The sequence below is a fragment of the Athene cunicularia genome (genome assembly GCF_003259725.1).
Source record: "Athene cunicularia isolate RWA chromosome 13 unlocalized genomic scaffold, athCun1 chr13_part1, whole genome shotgun sequence".
Lineage (NCBI taxonomy): Eukaryota > Metazoa > Chordata > Aves > Strigiformes > Strigidae > Athene > Athene cunicularia.
The window spans coordinates 18,283,279-18,305,304 of record NW_020799117.1 but is presented as its reverse complement, the minus strand read 5'-3'; the positions used below and the strand labels follow the sequence as shown (position 1 = coordinate 18,305,304).

At 49.5% G+C, this 22,026-nt stretch overlaps 1 protein-coding gene across 2 annotated transcripts in view; it reads right to left on the bottom strand.

Annotated features, from left to right (window-relative positions):
• The window catches only part of FGF18 (fibroblast growth factor 18), a 72,662-nt gene extending 50,636 nt beyond the window's left edge, over nucleotides 1-22,026 (bottom strand). The window contains exons 1-3 of one of the 2 annotated variants that reach the window (XM_026858173.1): nucleotides 21,995-22,026; nucleotides 21,679-21,715; nucleotides 20,511-20,622 (exon numbers count right to left, since the gene is read on the bottom strand). Coding sequence is in view for 1 of the 2 variants with exons in the window: in XM_026858172.1 (XP_026713973.1) it covers nucleotides 21,679-21,715; nucleotides 21,995-22,026 (69 nt within the window). In the remaining variant the exon portion in view is untranslated. The remainder of the gene's footprint in view (nucleotides 1-20,510; nucleotides 20,623-21,678; nucleotides 21,716-21,994) is intronic. The other variant, XM_026858172.1, reaches the window with a different exon arrangement.

Below are 22,026 nucleotides of genomic sequence, written 5' to 3'. Positions count from 1 at the left end.
CTTGTGTTTCTCCTTGCAATGCATTCAGGCTATTCCCTTTCTCGGCTCTCTTCCCAACCTTCATTTCACCATGCCGGGAAAGGAAGAAAGTCAAGCACCGGACCCCCTCCAACTTCACCTCCCTCCTGCGCCTGCCCTCATTGCAGAGGAGCTCCTGCCCACACCAAGAAGCGATGCCAAGCTCTCAGCATGGGCCCATGCAGGAGACATCAGCCCATCATGGGGAGAAACCCAGAGCTCTCCCCACTCCTGCACAGATAAACTCTGAAACTGAGCCCCTTCTTTGACCTGACCACTTTCAAGTTGCTGCAGTACGTGAAATTCAAGGATGTTTGTTCTTTATTTGATGCACTCTAAGTGAAGTGCATGTAGCGATGTAGCTGGAAAGGAGAAGGAAAAGGGGTGATGAGGGGTCGAGCCTGCCTGTCCCTTTGGATTTTAGAAATGTTAAACAAGACCCCAAGAGAAGACATTTCCAGGGCTTTGAAAACAGGACATACAGCTCAGTGAGGTGACACATACTTGGATCCAAGAACTGCTCTGCAAGCGGAGCCTCCTTTTCTCCAGAGAGCTGCCTGCCACATTCAGAGAGGCCATACATTAAACTTCCTCGGGCAGCATCAGACCTTCATTTTTTCTGAAACACACAGCCCCTGAGAAATATGGCTATCACTCAGCTAAACTCCCCAGCATCTCCCCAAGATCCCACCAGCTTTCCAAGACATGTACCACTGCTATCCAGCTCCCCCAAAGCAATGTGTCTATCAACTCCCAGCTGGCAGACAAGTGTTACTGAGCCTGGTATGAAACCATGAGGAAGGTGGGAGGGAGTGCCAAAAATATGGAACCTGAGAGAATTTGAGGAAACGAATGTTTTATGGCCCATCAGTCAGTATTTGGCCATTTTCTAGAGAAAGATGATGCCGCATTCAATAAAACCAAATTTCTCTTTTTGATGATTGAGTGAGCCTGAGCCAGAACTGTGAAAATGCACCATTTGCAAGATGGTGACATTTTAAACTTGTTCCACCCTGGGAAATGGTTCAGTCTGGGGAAGAGCAGGGTTTCAGCCTTGATTAATGACTTTTAAAACCCCAGCCGTACTCATGTGCAACCAGAGGAAGGGAAGGCGCCTCCAGCCAGCACTGCGTGCTGGTGCAAAGCCCAGCATGAGAGTGCTGCTGAAGTGCTGCAATGTAGCTCTCCTGAATGGGCTCCAACACTCCATCCTCCACATCTCCACCTGCATCTGCCCACTCATTATAAACCAGGTCACTGGCTGCAGCCCCCAGCTCACATTATTAATATAATTACCATGAGCAACAGGCAGCTCAGCAGCCTGCAAGAGGGAGCCCGCTCCTCCAGCATCAACCTCCCCCTAACAAGAGCCTGTGTTGTGCCATGGTGCAGCAGCACCAAAGGGGCGAAGGCTGAGCCACCTCCCAGCACCAAAAGGCACCTCCTTCCCAGTGGGACCAGTTCCTGCTACCTGTGCCAAGCAAAGCAAACCAACCCCGTGCATCTCAGCTGCAGGGCTGTCTGCAGGACACTGCCTTTCACCACGAGCACTTGACAGTTTTGATTGTCCAGAAATACAATTCAGACCTTAATTGTTTTTCTTATTTTTCTCCAGTTGTGATACATCGTTTTTTTAAATTCAGGGTTGGTATTATTTTACCACAGCTATCAATCAAGCAATGAGCAAGCAGGGCTTTTTCTTTCTTCCTTTCTTTCTTTGTCTTTCTTTCTTTTAATGCTTGTTATATCTCTGCTATATACTTCCTCTCCACACAGAAATATCCCTTCAAAGCTTGATATTATTGAGCAGCTTTCAACCATGCCCAGCAGAGCCATGTATTCTCTGCATTTGTCTGGCCTTTGTTTCTAGGAATGAAATACCAATGGCTGAACAGTGTGACTTCATTTCACTCCTTCATTCCAATACTTGTTCTATTTCTATCCCACTGGGTCAAACTCACCTATTGTGAGACCTCACCGATTTCAATTACATCAGGGATTAATTTGTTCCATTGCGTTGAAGCTGTTAATACAATCCTGGCTGGCTCTAGATTAGAAAAGGCACGGTGGAGACCTCCCTCACAGGCAGTGTGTTTAACAGCGGTCTTGATCTTCATTTTTGTTCAGCGGTGGGGTTTTTTTTTTCTTCCCTTTGTGCCCCTTTGCCCCTCTTTTCACAATCTTCCCCTTCCTTTCTAAATTGCCCTTATCAGAACTGGGTGGTCCTTCTGACTTCCACTGCGACTGGCAAAACGTTGCCTTCCAAAGCTGCTGCCCAGGGCTTGCGAGGGAGGTCGGGGCTGGAAGGAAGGTCCGACCCGAAGCCACCCAACACCACACAGAGGTGACTACTCCACTTTTGGCACCTCATCTCCCCCAGGATGATTTCAAAGGGTTGCTGCAGGTCCCCATGTATCCAAAGTGATCTGCAGGTGCTCAGTTCTGCAGCTCTGACTGTTGGCTGACTGTCAGTCAACCGAGGCCTCAAGAGGAAAACTGAGATCCTCCATGCAGCAGATGGACGTGCTGAAATGCACATTTGTCAAGTAACTCTGGTTGTCCTTTCTGGGGTTCCCAAACTGGGAAGATCATGACACATATTTAAAACATCCAGTCCTGTGGTCTTATAGGATATATGTGATAACAGTTTAAGGCAATCTCAGCAATCTTGACTCAAAGTTGTCATTTATTCATGTGATTTTGTCTCAGGAAGACGAGACATATCATCATACTGATGCAAAGAGACTTTGAGCCCATGTGGGTGCAAAGCAGTTTAGCTTTGCTCAAGTGCTACAACTCTGTTCCACAAGATCCACTGCTTTTCCATTTTAAAAAATCCAGTCACATCTTAGTGAAACTGTATTTTTAGGAAATTGTGTGATGATTACAGAATAATAACAACAGGAATTACAAAAAGATAAGTAAGGGAAAAAATAGAGGATATTAAAATAAAACCAAACAAACAGCACAACAGACTCTTCCCTTGCTTACTGAAATACATTAAATTTCCATGATGGTTTCATGAGGTCACCTCAGGCTTCCATGGGGCATCTCGGGGCAACCTGAGCTGCATAAAGTTGTAAGGGTTAATGCCATAACTGTGAAACTTGCCAGAAAGAACTGGATAGGCTGGGTTTCAGGGCTCCAAATTTGTTCCCACGTTCATCACAGTTTTCAAAAATGTACAACATTCCCACTTACTACTGCACTGATAATTTTAAATTTTTTTTACTGGAAGAAACATAGGAATAAGCTGGACTAGATTCACCCAACTGTTTATTTAGCTCTGCTACTAACCTTAAACCTTGGCAGAGACATCCAGGGACAGGGTGAAGCCCCCACGTCCCCTCCAGGCACTGACCCACCTGCCATCTCTCACTCCAGCCACTCACTCAGATGTCATCCCCTTTGGTGCTAAATATTGCCCGAAGAACACTGCCTTGTAACTACGTGGCCTGAACCTGGACAGCGTATGATCACGGCAACCCAAACCTTAGTGTCAGCAGAAACCCTCACATCTCCCCAGGACTGAGACCTCACTGCACGTGCATTGCTCCTGACACATCCTACCAGGCAAGATCAAACCCACCCCGAGACACACAACCCACCGAGGGGAGACAGGATCGGCTCTGAAGGATGTGTTACACTGCAACAGCCTTCACAACAGTCCTGATCTGCAAAAGTCACTGCTTTCACAAGCCTAAACTTTCCAAAATATTCCCCTTTACAGCTGAAATCTCCTACCGTGGTTTCTCCCCAGATGGTTTTGCTGGGTCAGAGCTAAGCTCCCATTATTGCCACTTCACCACAGTTATTTCCAACACTGTCAAGTTCAATGAGGGCAAAACAAAACCCAAAACAATTCTCCCTTCCCTCTGTGCCTCTCAAGGGGTGTATTCTCTGCTCGGGGGGAAGTTTCAATATTCATTATTTCCCCACACACTCTGCTGACAGGTGGCAACATCCTTCCAGGCTTCATGTGGTCCATACATGACTCAGGATCCCTGCATGGCTCTGTGCTACTGCCACCCCTCCCCACTGCTAGCACCGGGACATAAATATTTTTCAGAAGTAGTTTCATGTTGGTGTCCCTCTTTGTGGCACAGGTATCTCTGCAAAGAAAACTGCAACAAGGCTTTGCAGAATAGCCCCAACCAACCTCTGTGAAATTCACAAAGCCTGCAGTTGGATTCGGGAGCTTGGCATGCTACAACTGCCTTTGCTATTTTAACAAAACAAAAAAAGTTTCTCTTCTTTATGGAGAAAATGTTCCTGCTGAAATGAACTGCCTTGATATGCAGGAATTAAAACCATTCAGCAATTCAAACTGTTGCAAGTAGTTGTCTATTAGTGTTTCTGAGCAGTTGAAACAGGCATTCAAGAAACAAAACCCTGAGAGGAAAGCACAAAGTCTCTCCAGTCCAAAACACACTAAAAGCAAACCTGGTCCCCGACAAGGCAGTAGCGCAGGAACCCGTGTCTGAGCACGTGTCACCTGCGCAGCAAGTCATGAAGGAGGTCCCTTTCGGAGCAGACCCAGCAGCAGCAGTCAGCTTGCTCCCAAACAACTTAAAAGCCTTTGCCCAATGCACAGGATGCTCTGCAAAGGTGAGAAACAAGGGTGAGGGGGCTGCCCCTCCCTGTCCCCACTCGTCCCCAGGGTGCTGCGGCTGAGCACACAGTTGGTCCCCGTTGCCCTCCACTCCTTGCCCCGTTTCACACACAGCTTGGAGGAACCCAGCTCCGCCACACTGGTTGGGCTGCAGCAAAGACCAGGGCCGTCCTCCCAGCGGGGTGCTCATGGGACAAAAGCCGCAGGCACCCCACTAAAAATACTTACCAGCAATTTGTTTTTCTCTTCAAACAAGACGTAAGCCCAATTACTGAGAAAGCTGCCAGGTTCAAAGCACTCCTGACCTTTTCTCTTCTTCCCTCCATCAGCAGCAACGTCCTACCAGGGCAGATGCTTCGGCTGCAAACCTGTTTAGCCACAGTAGTAGGGCAGAGCAGAAACCCCAAGCCCACTCCCCTGAAACCAGTCATGGGTTTTCCAAACCCTGGAAAAAGGCAGTCATTCATCCCTAGGACTTACAATGCCACTTTAAAACACAGACCCATCAAGTCCAAAGTGATATCTCTGCCTCTTCTTCTTGATACAAGCCACACCAGGACCTCCACAAAAACAAAAGGAAAAGCACAAGACATAGGAAACCTAAGCGATACTCAGGAAAACACCACCATCAGAAGAAGACAGAAGATCACCAATCTCCCCATACAAGAAATAAACATTTGCAGTGGCAGCACCACAGCAGTGAGCCGATGTTTACCCTGGTAGCTCCTTTCATCCCAGTCCCCTGACATGGTCCAAGGAACACACAGATCCCTGCTCCCACTGCAGAAAAGCAACTCCCTCTAGGGTAAAACATGGCAACTGCCGAGCAGCGCACATGAGCTCAGGACAGGATTTCCAAAACACCTTTTTCCATGGCATTTACAAAGAAAATAGAGATGTGGCTAACAACTATCTCCCTGGACAGTAGCTCCAAGCACTGATCTCACATGAAAGGTGGCTTCTCCAAAACCACACAGCTGATTCAGCAGAGATGCCTGGAGACCCTATCGAATTATCCCGTGCCACTTTTCCTCTATCAAGTTTCCTCTCTGGAAACCTTTTACTAAGCTCCAACCAGTCCCGCTTCTGCTTACTCTAGCAAGATAACACCCAGTGACCCTGCACGGGAATGGTGCCAAGGGGAAAGGGACCTCCTCAGGTGTCACTGCTCACTCATCCCATGATTTGGCAGCCACTACACAGTGCTGGGATATAAGAAAATGGTTGTGACCAAGGACAGGGAGGTTAATCCATCTAACAATAACTGGAGGCCAATCGGGGGATTTACTGAAATTGCAGGAGTCATTCTGCTGGCAATGTTTGTGCTGATGATACCTCACTTCTGCCTTGCATTCATTCCCACAAGCCTGCCTCCAGTTTTTTCATGCCTGCTTTTAGGACTGGCTGACATTAGCTGTTTGAGACCCAAAATCTCTCCCATAGCTTGCACCCTCCCCTCCTACATTTAAAATTTTTGTCTTCTCCATCACTCAACGGAGCATCTTCTTTACTCCTACTGCCTCCAACAGCACCACTCTGAAGGGAGACGGTTGCAGGTTCAGAGCATGTTAAGGAAACTACCAAAACATCACTGGAAACTGCTAAACACCAGCCTGCTAGTATTAGATATTGAGGGGGAAAAGTCCTGTCTCTCTGGGCTGATCTCTTTTTCAGAGCCTAAGTACCCGATGGGGATGCCTAGCCTGGGGGACAGCCTCTTCAGGCCCTTCATCCTGACCCAGTGAAAAAAGCCTGTGAGAGCAGGGCTGGTGTTGCTGAACATGTCTAACACATGGTAGCATTACAAGGGGTCACTGTGGACCTGCCCTTCCCCAACTGCCAGTCTGATCCAAAGTTTTTAGTGTCAAAACAGGAAAAGGAGTTGTATGTGAAGAATATCACTGCAAAGTTCAAGCTATGATTTACAGAGACAATGACTTCTCCTCAGGTCTAAAAACCCAATAAAATACCAACCACCACTGGGCATTTCCTTTTGTACTTCCAGTTCCCACTTGTCAGTGATGCTGGCGATATGTATTCTCTGCCTTTGGACTTCATCCACCATATCCAAACAGTCTATCAGACAAGCCCTGACTTGGGATACTGCTGGAAGAGCCAGGGGCACAACCCTTGCTTTTTAAAGAGCAAAGTACACAGCTGTATCAAAAACCAAAATTCACAGAAAGGGGACAGAGGGGATGTAAGATTCATCTGCTGTGTTCATGCAGGGGCCCAGAGATGCATGGTGCTGCTGTGCCACAGGAAGGCTTAGGTTTGAAAAGGCCATTGGAGGCTCCTGAACAGGAGAGAGCAGGGAACTGGGACAACAGCACAGCACAATCCTGGAGACCAGCTCCCAGGAACAAGTCACTTGAGCTCTCTGAACCCAATGGGACTTGTTAAAGGCAAGATCCTGAGGTGACAGTTCTGAGGAAGAGCAGTCAGGGTGAAAAGTGGAGCAGGCCAACAAATTACCTAAAAATAAATGTCAATTTGTGAATTCACAGCCATGGAGATGAGCACCCTCTGGCCCTTCAAATAGGTTTTCCCCATTTCAGTTGCATACTTTCAGTTGCATACTTTAGTTTTCTTTTCCTCTCCCCAAGTTACTATGACCAAGCACCTGCAATATTAGAGTTGCTCCTGCCTTGTTCTCTTTCTATGTACATGATAAACATCTTTATTTACAGAAGTCTTGCAAGCTATTTCTCTCACAGGGCTTTTCAGAGATGATTTGGAGGAGTAATTCACTTATTTGAAACATAAGATGCAAAATTTTCTTTGTCTCTGAAAGGGAGGTATTTTCTTTTGATCTTGCTTTATACTTTGCTTGCCTTGCAAAATCTATTTCATGAACTGTAAGGCAGGATGGAGCTCTTTGCATGTCCCCTGAACCCCAAACACATCACCGTGGGAGCCCTGCTGACATAGGAGGTGGAAAGAACGAATTTCTCTTTGAAAATGTGCTACTTACTTCAAATAAATCTCTTCAAATCAACTTATATGGGAAGACTCACTTTTATTTAGCAAAACTCAATTAAAGTCATCATTAACAACCACCTTTTCCATTTCCCATCATTTGCCCAGCATGGCCCTACCTGAAACCATGGTCTGAGAGGCCACACAGTAACATGCTACAGAGCTTCCAGGAGCATGATTTCACACCGAAAGCATCCTCAACATAAGACACCAAGATGTTCAAAAATGTCTCAGAAGTTCACGTTCAGTGAAGAAGACATAAAGCCAGCTCCAAAAGCTTCAAGGGAAAACAGAGGAGACGGGAACCACCTCTATTTCTGTGTTGGCACCCAAGATGCTCCTCATCAAGCCCAGTGCTCTCACAAGCCCACAGAGAAGCTGCTGACCCCTTCCTCATGCCCCGACAAAGGTGGTCAGCAAACCAAGGACTGAGAGGGAGGTAAGCATGAAAGCTGGGCATCCCCTGGACCCAGCCCAAGGGCATGTTTGAGGAGATGTATTTCTGTACCTCCCAATGCACTAATGCCCTCCCCAAATGATGCTCCTGTACCATCGCTGCTGCTTTCAGCCTGCTGCACGCTGCCATGCACAGTGGCACAGTCCCCTCAGCTACTCGCGGTGAGGTGCTGCAATACCTGCTGGCACCAGCCCAGAGATGAGAAAAAGGGCTTTGGAGCAGTAACATAGAGCTGCCATTCACACCAGCTTGGTACCTGCTAACAAAAGGGTTGAGCCTCTATTTGGCATTCCCGGCTTCCCATTATAAAAACCCTGCTGCCAGTGTCCCCTTTCTGAGGAAGCCAGAGCATACATCATCACTGCCTGCTCCTGCCTGCAGACACAAGTGGCCGATCAATTCTGCTTAAACAAGTTACCCCCACTGCAATTCCCAGCCTGCTGTCTTGGGCTAACGGGCTCTGCGAGCATTTTCACTCTGACTTATCAACTCTGCTCCAGGCTGCTCCATGGAGCGCCCACAAAATCCATCAGCTGTTAAGAGGGAGCAATAAAAAAAATATCCCAGATGGGTTGGTCTGTAAAGGCTCTTCCTCCACCACAGCCAGGCATCAGCCCGTATCTGCCAACAGCCACGAAACTTCTCCTTCCCCAAAAGTTCTTTGAAATACATTCTCAAGCCCTATTATCTCTCCTGTTTATACCACACTCCCTCTATTATCAAGCAATCTCCTAGTAATTTATAAGCCCACAAGCTCCTGCACTAACAGGGCAATAAATCACATTTATATACCCCGTCACCTACTGTTCGGAGGGCTGTGGTGCCGAGACTGCTGGCCGGGCCAGGTGAAGCAAGGCAGCAGGGAGCAGCCGCTGCCCTCCCCAAACCCTCCACCCTCTGCAGCACACGATTTGTTCAGAGAAGGCAGTTTTGTTCCGCATTGGCCAGATGTTTATTTTTTAAGTATCCAGAGAGGATTTCAGCCTGTGTCCTACCTCACTGTGTTTTCCCCATCAGACACCAACACAAGCACACAAAAGAGGGTTTTCTTTTTACAAAATGAAACCAGAGGAGGATGTTTTTGGCTATTTTCCTCAAGGAAAGAGGCTGCCCATCTAATAATCCCTAAATGGGCAGTGGGTTGTTGGGCTTTCATGTATGCCTCTGAGCCTCCCCTCGCTGTGCCAGGTCTCTGGTTTTCTTTTCCACGGAGTTGCAAAACCCCTGAATAACAAGGTTTGTGCATGGAAGTGCTGACACAAACCTTAACTACAGCATCCTGAACATGATACCAGAATAAGGACGCTCCCTGTGTGGCCCAGCATATGGATAAATAAAGCATTTCAGCAGCCAGCGACGACAGATCATAAACCTCCACGAGCATAAATACCAACAACAACCCAAAAAGATTAGAGGGCTTATGGGTGAGGCACGCTGGGATGATTTAGAGTTGGGGTGGAAGGGTCATTATTGCTGAATAGGTGGGGGCGAGTGGGCCAGAGCAATCAATAAACCATTCCGCTCCCAGGGAAGGAAGGGGCCACGCTAATTGTGCAAACACACATTTTCCGTTTGAGGCTGGAGATCTGCGGCTCACCCAACATGGATGGATGTAGGGAACTTGCACTGTCTTGCTGAGAAACAAGGACTTCATCCTGAGACACACGCCCCAGGAGCTCCATCACTCAAGAGGAGAGCTCACCTAAGCACCTCGCTGGGTGCAACTTGCTGCTGGACGCAGCATCAAATGAATGCAGATCCAGGCAATGTTCATCTCCATCTCCATTAATTTAATTTTTTATGAAGTTAATATTTAGCTGGGATAAGGATCTCAGTTGCTTTCAGCATCACTGTCAAGTCAGAGCTTTTCCAGTGCTTGGTTCTAGCACTGTACAACCAACGGACAGGTCCTGCTGGCACCGGTTATCTTCAAGCACCAAAGACAAACTTTGGGACCAACTTCACACCCAATAAAATAACCACATTTTCAGGTTGCCATGTGTGCATTGGAGGTGGAGGTGGCCCAGAATTAGCCACAACACATTGTTGCATCCTACAGTGAGAACAGACACAAAGCTTTGCAGTCGGGTTTCCAGGCACACAACTGCTGAGCCACAGAGTTCAAAGGCAACAATAATTCCTCCTTTGCCTCTTCTCTCTTTTCCTTCGGTCCTCCCCATTCCCAAGTCTTCCACCTTTTTTCCCCACTTTCTTTCTAGGGAACAGGGAAATTACGAAAGACACCAGCTTTGGAGAGTGAAGCCCCTTTATGAACAGAATAAATATATACTATACAAATAAGTAACTGTACCTAATGGTCCAATGTACCGAAAAGCCCATCTTTGGGACGTGCTGCATGAGGTCATTCAGGGAACCAGTGGGCAGTGGTAATGCCTGTTTTTCCCATGAACAAACCTGCACTCACAAGCATGTAAAGGTGCAAACAGTGACTATCTCCATTCCCAGCTAACCAGAACTGTAAGCTGATGCTGGTGGTACAAGTACAGGAACCTGCTCTGGTCCCTCTGCGTGAGCCAGTCTCCTCCTCTGCTGCCTTCCAAAGATATTTAAAGAAAATGCTCTTTATATCAGTTAATAAAATAGCTAAAACCTGCCTGGATCGTGTAAGCTTACTGCCTGCAGTTAAAGGATTTCAACTTTACTTGAGATCTTGAGTTTTTAAAATCAGTAATTTCATCTTCCCTCCAGATATAAATTCCTCAATAGTTTCACTGTGAAAATATTCCTAGAAATGGACAGTTCTGCTGCTCATGTACTAAAGACTGCACAAAAAAAAAAAAATCAGATTAATATTGAGCCTTATCAAAAGTATGGCATAAACCATGTGTTGAATTTAATCCAAACCGAACTGTCAATCTGCCTTCAGGATCAGATATAACAAACATGTGAGCCTAGGGCCAGAAATGAAAAGCACAGTTTGTTTTCTAATAGAAGATTTGTACTGATCTGTATTAGCTGCGCTCCTGCGTGGAAATCTTTACACTGCAAATGCCAGACAAATAGGATTTCTTATCTTTCTGCTTTGTTGAGCTAGGAAAAAGTTTCATTTGGTCTTAATTAACTGAGATTGCAGGTTTCCCATTTTCAGGGAAAAATTCTCAACATTTTTTGGAAAATAAATCCTTTCTGAAACATTTTAAAGAGAAGAAAAAAGAAAAGGAGGCTTTACAATCACCTTCCAGGGTCTGGGCTCCCGCATCCCCACGCAGCTTGTGGGTACCAGGCAGAGTCCAACATGCTTTGCTGCACCCATCACCAGTCACCAGTAGTGGGAAAAAATGCTGCTGGGTGGAAATTCAGGCCAGCTGTGGGCACACACGGAAAGGAGACCTTATGACATGAAGCTGGAGATTCCTCAACAGCCCCTTCTCTGAACCACCGGCAATGGTGCCCACAGCTCCGGGATGCTTGACAGCACTGTTCCTCGGTCCAGACATCCCCATCCCCTGCTCCCCAAGCATCCTTCTGAAAGAGGACCTGCAGGAGCCCTGCAGGCGCCCAGCACACAAATGGGGCCAGTGAAGCAGTACGCACAGTTCCCCGTTTGGTCTGGGAATGCCTATAGCTCCCATTTGGTCTGGGAATGCCTACAGCTCCCCACCTCCCCAGGCCCACCACACGGCTAACAAAGCAGCTTTGCAAGCTCAGCCTTGCTGGCACTGTGTCAGAGTTAGCAAAGATTTTCTTTAGAACTGAAACGCCACAACTTAACCTGGTGTTGTTCAGCTTCTTGGCACACACAGGGATGGTGCACGCTGGGGAAATCAGGCTCCCAGAAGGAAATGAAAACTGCACAAATTCCATTTTCTCCTTTGTTAAATTCAAATGGCAATTAAATTCATATTACCTACTCTTCTAACATAAACAGTGCAAAACCAAGTCCTCTGCCTCTCTTTCAGACTATTCCCATTCATTTGCTCTCTCTCCAAATCAGCCAACGCAGCCTGGCCAGCCCATGAGCTGGAGACACCGCAGTGATGCTCACACTAGCGGGATCAGAAACGAGGAAGATGCTCTCAGGGTGCCTCAGAGCAGCCCAGTCCCGTTCCCCCATCACATCCTGCACCAGATGTGGCTGTGGTGAATGAGATGCCTGCTCCAGTGCTTTGCTGGGGTTGCCCCGCTAACCTGTGTAAGTGTAGCAAAGCACTGGACCAGGTGCCTCATTCACCACATCCACATCTGCAGGCATCTGCACATCTCTCAAAATTCAGCCCCACAATCTAGCTATCATTGTTGCCACAAAATGGTCAGTTTGGCTTGCAGGTCAGAAGAGTTCTCCTGTAGGGACTGAGATAATGCTATATCAAACTCACAAAATAAATACACAATATAAGCAGGGCAGACCCTCCATGCCTGCCCTGCAGATCCCGACTGGGACTGGCCAGTGCTGCCCGGCAGAGCTGCCCTCACTCCTCCCTTCCAACCTGAGACATACCAGCTTTGCTCATCACTGAAAACCCCAACGTAGAAACACACACGCTCCCTTTTACACTGCAAAGCCTTCCATCCCTGACTGCCCCGTGGTTAGGCTGGCTTGCCACACAGCAGAACACCCAACACAGAATTTCACATTTAATTCCAGGTGAAGTTTGTAGAACTGCCTGTTCCCCAGGATAAAAATGCCATGTGTACACAGCATCGCACATTATTCCTGTAAAAGGCCCCAAAAATCAGACCTGCCAGTTTTCCTATTGATTTCTGGGGGGCTGTTTGCTATTCTGATCTCAGCTGGTCGGAAGTCTCCCCAATCACCGCGAGGTCATGACCACAGGGTCAGAAACCTGCACTACATACATCATAATTTATTTTACAGATAATCAATACCGCACTGCACCATGCAATCTTACAGTACAGCCTCACATGGAGGGACTGATGCGACTCATACAGGATTGTAACCTTAAGGCCTGGCAGCTTAAAGGGGTCAAAACCAGCTTTCATTTTGCAGTTGGAAATCATGGCTGGAATTGGAGTGCGCACCCCACTCGCTGTTAGCTTGTACATTCCTGTAACTGAGTCCAGTTCTACCTATGGTTTGAACCTAACTTGGGAACATAAGTATTAGCATCTGCTCAGGTTTGGACCTGACAATTTGACGGGAGAAGCCCAAGGAGCAGCAGGGTTCATGGATTGCCCAGGGTCTGCAGGGAAGGAGGCGACCCCAGTCCCACCTGCAGGTGAGGAAACCCCTGCGATCACAGCAATCAGCTTTCCAGACCTCTTCAAAGGGGTTAACAGCAACAGAGAAGCAGCAAAATGCCTTTCTATCAATAGTGTCCTTCATCCCATTTTCCAATTTATATTCCCTGGGCTTCATATCCCACCAACCATGTGCCCATGGTCACCTAGCACACATGCTGCAAGCCCAGTTATTACCAGGCTTGCCACTGCTCCCTGCATTTTTCTGTTAATTCTGGATTTCTGCAGAAGAGCAGCTCAGGGTATTCCAAAAGATACAACAGCTTTTTAACAAGCTGTCCTTAAAAATTATGCCAAAGATAGTATTTTAGCAGGAAATAATGGGATTTGAAACATGCAGCAGGAGAAAAAGGAACCAGGAGGAATAAGGAGTGCTGGAAATACCTTGTAGGAAGAGCAATCCAGTATCAACTGCTGCATTCGGTATTTGTATCCATGCAATATGCAGTTCCCTGAGACCTTCACCAAGGTTTAGCATTCATCATTCTCAATGTGATTTGGATTATGAACATCAACAGAGGAATCACAGGGCACAGCCAGCCCCTCACCACTCTGCTTCCCCTCAGTGCTGTCCCCCCGTTGTTTGCAGGATCAGGCCCCTCAGCCTGGCCACTGCCTGGGGCTCTGCCTCTGCCTGGGCAAGCCCCAGCACTCCGTGTGCTCTGATGAACCCAGGCAGGCACTGTCTCACCTTTCATCTCGGCATGGGGGGAGCCCAAGGGCCAGGCTCTGTCTCCTCTCCCATCATTACCAGCCATGTGGCAGCAAGCAGGACCTGCTGGACTGTTCCCCACTGCCCTCTTTCTGTCCCATTTCAACTGCCCCCCAGGCTGGGGCTGTGATTACCCAACAACAAAGTCTCAGATTTTCCCCCTTTGCTCCCAGCTTGCCTCCAAAGCAAAGTTCACCTCAGCCAGCATCGCCAGCAGGCTCGACGGGCACACACTCAGCTACAGCCACGAAGCAGAAACACCACACTGAGACAGGAGCTACATGCAGGAGGATGCTGTTAGATGCGGCACTCTAAGGTCAGTATGTTAAAGGCATTTCAGATTTCCTGGCAGCACGATCCCTTTTCCACTGGCTGCAGCAGAATAAAGCAGATAACCTCCTGAAAAAGCAAATGTGTGCAGCAAGCAGGGTGGGAGGGAGTTTAGCAAAGGTTTGGCAAAGTGCTGTGCCAGGGGAGGATGTGCTGTCACTACGTGGAAAACACTGCCCTGTAGTTTAGCTGAAACCCAGCTGTTTGGGCAGGCAAAACAGGCAGGGAGGTGTCAGAGCACTGACCGGGGAGCCCAGGCCCGCATGGAAGCGAGCTGGTGAGCCAGCGCCAGGGGCACAACCCCGCAGCCTGCCCCTGGCCAAGTGGGGAAGATTGGCACGTCAGCTCCCACCCACCGCAGCCCCCAGCAGCCCCCAGCACGGCAAGGAGCTCGCACAAAGGGAAACATGCAGACCATGACAGGCTAAGCCTCCTCCTTCCTCTCTCTGTTCCCCTTTCTTTCTCTTCATGCTATGGTGAGGCTGCTGAATGCCAATAGGAAAATACTTTGGCAGAGCCAGACGGTCTTTTCTATTTTATTTTTTTTTCTTACTTTTCCTCCAGCTGCTTCACTGGATGCCTAATCCTCCATGGACATCTGGAGAGGTACCAGGACACAGAAGCGACATACCAGGTAGGCAGCGTAATGCACAGCTTTGCATAATTTCTGGTTGTACCTGCTGTTACGGCACAGTGGGTGATCAAAACACAAAAACCCAGGGAAGGAAAAAAAAACCCATAAGGTTCAGACCTGTCAGGGCCGCAGATTCCCATGTGGAAGCCCCCCTGGTCTTAGCAGCAGAGCATGGGAAGGTCACACTTTGCAGCAAAGCATCTCTCTTGGCAGCATCTGGTGGGCTCCTGCCTGCCAGCCCTGTCAGGGCTGTGCACTCCCCTGTGCCCACAGCTTCCAGCCTCCCCAGCACGCATGGTGTGACCGGAGCAGGTTGCAGAGACATGAGGCAAAGGCCCTGGCCTCACATCTCCCAGCCCAGGCACCAACAGCAGCCACTCCCTTTTTTCCTTTTTAAATCACGCTGTTCCCTGAACACATTCTTCACCTGTTGTTATCACAACTGATATCTAAAGTGTCTGTATCTGGGGAGAATCAAAGTAAAAGCAGTTATTGCTCAGCAAGTGTGGAGGGAGGAGAGTGAGCAACAGGGGTTTTCCCAGCTTCTAAGGAAAGGAAGAGACCCATAAAAATACTCCCAAGGATCCGGGAAGTAGCATTATAGATCAAAAAAAAATTATTTTCACCCCCAGGGGAGTCTTTCTCTTGAGCTCAGACTCCTGCAGAGGAGGGAGATATCCACTCGTCCGGCTGACCAGTCTGATGCTATCAGCAAAATCAAATATTCTGAGTGGCCACCTGAGTCCCCCCAACACTGTTCATCCTACCTGAGCACCCAGAAGCCCTCAGGAGTCACTCCCGCCTCCCCCTTGCCAAAGGACCTGCCACCAGCTGCATCACCACGTCCCAAATACACTGGCAGGGCTTGGGAAGTCTCACTCTTTGCCTGTTCCGCTCTTTTCTTTCCTGCCTCTCTACACTATGGGCAAGCTGCTCTACAAGCATAAAACAAGTGGGGTTTGAGCAGGCACCCTCCTGCAAAACCCAGCACTGCTCCGAACCCAGCATTGCTCGCCTCCGTCCAGTCTTGGACATGCCAGGTGCAATAAGAAAAGCTAAACAGAAATTAAACAAACACAATGCAGCCAGTTATCTCAAACAGGGGAAATCTGAACCCTGCACCTATTATACCCTTCTACACGCTCTCCTCAACAACACGTGAGTCCTTCTCTGTTACTCAGAAGCATTTTGGACATCTCTACAGCTCTGAGAAGTCAAACTGCAATGCATGCAGGTGTGCAGGTCAAAGCCTCCAATCAGCTGCTCTGCTTTGCGGCCCATTGCCACAACCCACCCCAAAAATGCTTAAGCCCCCAAATGCTGAAGGAGTTCACTTTTGTTTCTGACTGACTTTGTCGTTGCAAATCTTCCTGCTTTGAGGGGTCTTCTGGCAGAGGACCTGTCCCAGCACATTGAAAGGCTGGGGACTGTGGGAAGCAAAGGAAGCATGCGCCCAGTGCAGGCAGCCAGCAGCCACTGTGGGGGGCACAGGCTGCGTACCCCCATCTGTGTAGGAGCAAGACCCACATATGCACTCACACCATGCTAATCTCAGCCTCGATTCTCCCATAGGAGAACCCATAGGCTTCCCCCCTCCAGCCCATGGCAACTGCTCCAATGAGTCTCCTCTTCCTCCATGAGCCTGAGCTCTCCAAAGACCAGGAGGCAGAAGCAGGGCACAAGGGGCAGCTTCAGGACACAACAATTTGTAGACTGGGGTGCAATTTGTCAGCAGGAGGAATAAAAATCCCTTCTGCCAAGCAGCACAGTCGTTTCCTGGAGAGCAAGGGGGTTTTAAACAGGAACAAATGATTTAATGTGCAAGCAAACCCTGTCTCTGTGGGTTGCAGACTAGCAGAGCCACACCAGCAAGCACTGCATCTGCTGCATGAGTCCAGCAGCAGCAACACAGACCCAGAGCCGTAGACCATCTCATCAGCTCCAGCCCGTGATAGCGTCATGCACTTCATCAACATCACCAAACTCCTCCTCCTCTAATTAAATCAAGCTTTGCTTATGCAGTTTCTCTTGTCTTTTCACTGCCTAATTATTAAATTAGCTGTGATTAGAAAAATCAACAGAAAACTCCCCAGCCTTTCCCAGACCACTTTTGCCATATTTTGTCCTTCACAGCATCACTACTACAGCCTGTGTGGTAGCAGCCCCACACGAGCGCAGGTTGGGCCAGCTCAGGCGGGCGTTGCAGCGAGGCAGGAACCACAGCAAGACAGGGCTGGGAAGTGTAACTCACTTCAGATGTTCTGAAGGAGGAGCGCGACCTTCATCTGAGGGGGTTCAGACACCCGCGTGGAGCAGAAGGCGGATGCCGGCACGGGGGTGCTGTGCTAAGGACTCAGTGGGGGACAGGCTGAGCAGAGATGGCAAGCACAGCACCTGCCAGCCTGGGGGCCGCAGGGCGCCGGGCCCCCGCCGAGTCCCGGCATGCAGGGCTTTGCTGCAAGGAGCTGTACGCTGCATCCAATCAGCGCCCACCCTATCGCACAGCGTGGGCTTCAGGAGCGATGCAGTGATGCCCAAGTCCCAGAGCAGCCGCCCCCTGGCAGCACACACACCCTTGGCTGCCATCTCAAGACAGATGCTCGTGTCACCCCAAGGAGAGGTGGACAGGTGGGCGCCCATCCACAGGGAGGGTAGGCATGAGGATAACCCCACTGGGGCCGTGCAGCCCAGCACCCTGCCTTCGGAGCCGGCCACCAGCGCTGCTGCCAGGAGGGTGAGGGCAGGACGAGCAGGGACCCGTGACTCCAGCATGACTTCATGCCTGCAGAAGGGGCGGCCAGAAGCCCCGTGGCCAGGCAAGCTGGACTGTGACAAGGACCACATTCTGTCTTGTCCACAACAGGGTTCCCGATGCCATTTGGTGGCACTCGCATCCAACCACCCCTGGGGAGGACAGCTGCGGAAGAGCAGACAGGGAGAGGGGAGGGAGCCGCTCAGCAGGCTCACGCCGCTGACATGTGCTGCGCACAGCTTCGCCAGACCGCAGGATCTGGCTCACTGAACGTGTGGAAGCAACACTTCTCTGTGTCTCACTTTACAGAGCCCCAAACAATAACGGTCTGTCGCTGCACAGGAGCTTAGGAGAAACATAAGTTGCTATTGGCATGGTGCACAGCAGCCTTCCTCTTACACAACACCAGCAGATGTGAAAATAGCCCGGTGCTGCCTTGCGTGTGCTTCTCTGACCTCCTGTTTGCTTCTGGATCAGATTCCAAAGCTGGATCTTAACCTACAAGAGCCATAAAAGCAAAGGATTTGGCCCTATCAGAGACCTCTTCATAATCTAAGACAGATGAACTTCATGTAGAAGAACACGCTGAGGTTTATCAGGGCAGGGAAGAGGCTGAAGCAGCATCAGCCTCTGCTCTGCAGCATGGCCGGGGCAGCCCATGCCGGCTTCACTCCAAACTCCAGCTGACTATGTGCTGGAGGCGGCCCAGAGGCAGAAGAGATGGAAGCTCTTGCAAACCAGGGCAGCACCCAAAACCTCACATCCTACTCAATCTACACCAAAGCTGCCTCCAGCCCCCACTTGACCTGGAAAAGGAGAACCTCTGAGCTCCTGAGGTCCCATGTCCCCAACCCTTATGTCCTAAGGGCCACCAGGGCTGCCAGAGCCAGCACAGCATAGGAGATCCCCTCCATCCACACACGGTGCTCCTGGGATTTCTCACCTGCATGAAGAGCAGGGACTGAGTCCAAAGCTAAACCCAAAAACACCCCGGGACATACAGAGGGAAAAAGCATATAGAGGACAAATTGCTCCTGGAAGTATGAGAAAGCAGCAGGAGAATTAAACTGAAGGATGCTCAAGATAAGTGATAGAGGGAGAGTTTAGTAACCAGCAGAGAAAGGGCATCCGTAAGAACAACCTGCATAAATAAATTAATCTCTCCAGTGTCCCCAAGGATATCCAGTGTCCCTGCTGCCTTGGCGACTGAAACAACCCTGAGCAGCAAAGGAACATCCCAAGATGCAAGAGAACAAAACAAGACAGGGACACTGCTGCCACAGGAGAAGGGACCACAGAACGAGATGTCCTCCTCACAGCTCTGGAAGGTACAGAGCTGCCTCATGGCGTGCCAGCATGCAGCCACCAGCACCCATCACCTGTGCTCCAGCAGCGCTCCCCCTCTAACCTGCCACGTGCTATTCCCGGGTGTCCCTTGGTGGAAATGTCACCCAACAGCAAAGCCCTGGAGGAGTCTGACTCGTCCAGGAGTCTAAATCCTGCTCCTAAAAACTCCCATCCCGACAACCTCCCCACGGTCCAGGCCACGCGATGCTTCTCCAGGGCTGCCACAACCCACCCACAGGTGACACCACACCCCACGGGGTCACCTACGGGTGGCTGCAGAGGTGGGCACAGCGTCTGCAAGAAAGCTTTTAGCCAGCAGCTGAGCTACCATACCACCTAACTGCAGGCAGCATGCACACCAACACGCCACAGTCTTTGTACCCGAGTAACATAGATACAGAAGGTACAAAATACGTGAGATTCTGGACCATTTTACTCCAGAATACCTCCAGCCCCAACACATGCTGGAGGGATTTTTACCTTTGCATTCAGAGCTACAGGGTAACAGCATCAGAGGAGCATAACTCAAAGACTAACACGTGGGACGACCTGCTGATCATGACTTGCATGGGAGGGTGAATGGTGGCCTCAGAATATAATCCATTTCAGGCAGTCTTAAATCTCCCCAATACAACACAGAGCCCTTTAAGCAAAACTAAACAACTTCCTTTAGCCTAAATAAATATTAAACCTAAGTGATGCATTAATTTACTCCAGTTCACCAAAGGCTAACTCCTACCCAAACTGATCATTATAAAAGAAATCCTATAATCCCTCGCTCCCATTCAGGCTCAAAACATGTAATCCCGTGAATAAATCCAGAAAGAAAGTGTAACAAAATGGGCAATAAAAACTTACAGCATTCACATCTTTTCATCTACCATTAATACTGTAAACACTCACTCGAAGGCCCTTGAGTATGACTAATCTAATGTTTTGGCTCCCAACGCTAATCGCCGAAAGAGCTCGCCTCTCAGTGTAACACCCAGCACGATCTGCTGCCCCTCCAGCCGTGGCCCAGGACACCTCCGCAGTGCCCGTCCGCAGCGAATCCCGCCTCAAATCCCGCAAAACGCTGCAAAATCAGCACGAAATGAAGCAAGTATGGTTCTAATAGCACCAGAGCACAGAGCTTTTTTTTTATTATTATTATTTTATTGCTTTGGAAGCCTGCAAGCTCCAACTGTATAAATGCCAATAACTTCCCAAGTTTTAAGGCTGCTGAAGTAAGAGATCAGATTTTAGCAAGTGCTTTCCAGGCAGCCAGCCAAACTTTTTCTGATTCACTAAAAGCACCAAAGGGAGGGGGAGAGGGAGGGGGCTGGAGGGCTGATTAACTTCAGTTACCGCACAAGCGCAAAAAAATGTCTCCCTGCTGCAAAGGGTGCCGTTGCTGCGAGCCCTACGCAGCCTGTTATTCCTCGGGCTTGAAAAAAAACCAAAACGCACCGGAGAAATACAGCAAACGCCTTCCAACCGCAGGGTAATTTACAGCTGTGGATCCTCTCCTGATGAGGAGGCTGCTCCGCCGAAGGGAGGCTCTGCTGGTGTTAGGTTCGAGCTGCAGTTTTCAGAGGGGAATGAAAAAAAAATGTGACCGGGGATTTTTTTTCAGGGGTAGGGGAGTAGGGGCTGGGGCTGGTTTGGGTTTTAGCTTGGCCAGAGGGATGGAGCCCCCACCCAGGCTGCGGGGCTGTGCTTCTCCAGGTCCATCCCTCGCTGCCGTCGGGTACCCGCGAGAGGGTGAGCAGGTGCAATCCGGGCCAAAGCCCAGCGCGGGGCCAAGGGGGTGGCACAAGCGTCCCCCAGCCCCAGCGGGATGGGGGTCAGGACCCACCGGGGCAGCGGCACCTGCTCTGCCCAGCCCCACAGGTGGGTCTGCTCCGGGATGCCCAGCCAGAAGCCCCATCCCAGGGAGGTGCGTGGTCCCGGGGCAGTTGGGGGGTAGCGGGTGTCCCGGCACCCCCAGCCACCATCCCCGTGCCGCAGGCACCCGGGCTGCAGAGCCTCGCCACTCAGGGTGTTCCTCCAACCGCTCCATTCCTGCCGAGGCAGGATCAAAGGCAGGATCTGACTTGGACGGCTCTCTACTGAATAATGGGGAGGGAGCACGCAGTCTCCTTCTCCTGGCTAGGGAAACTCGTGTTTTTCAAAGTATCAGTTTTTGGGAGTAAGTTCCTTAGGAGGGGAAAAGAAAAAAAAAAAACAAAAAACCAACAAACCCAAAAAAAGGAGGGCGACCAGGAGAGCGCCTACTCTTCCAAGGCAAGTGCATCAATCAACATTGTGCAAGGAGGAGAGTCCTACACTCCCTCTCACATCATTAGCCAGGCTAATGCACTCCAGAGGATCCCGCTACGGCCGGCTACCGGCGCACCCGGCTGCGCCCCGGCCCGCGCCCGCGCCCGCGGGAGAGGAGCTCGGCGAGAGGGGCAGCCCCTTCCCTGCGCAAGTGACACTCCGGCATCTGGTGCGGGGATCCGTTTAATACGGCTATAAAAACTAGACGGAAAAAAGTGAAAGCCCTAGCCAAAACTGCCTGGCACTCCGAGGTCAGCACGCCGCCTTTGTTTCTATTTTACAACCAAAAGCGAAAGAGGACAGAAAAGACACGTACCTGTACCTGAAAGCACAGCAGCAGGAAATGTAAACATCTGGAGAGGAGAAAAAAAAAAGCAACAAAAGATCAAAATGATGCGGTGAAATGGTTAAAGTTGATTTTTTTTTTGCTTTGTTTTTGTTTGCAATTCTTTAAAGGGCGCAGAGCGATGCTCTGCTTATAAAAAGGCTCAGGTCCCGATTACCACCTGATTGCAAGGAAAATGCAACCGGAGCCTCCAAAATAAAAGTTTAAAAAAAAAACCACAAAAACCCACAATTTTTTAAAAATTAAAAAAAATAAAAAATATATTTAAATATGCCATAATCCTTACAGGCAAGTGCAGGCTGAGAGCAGTGAATACAT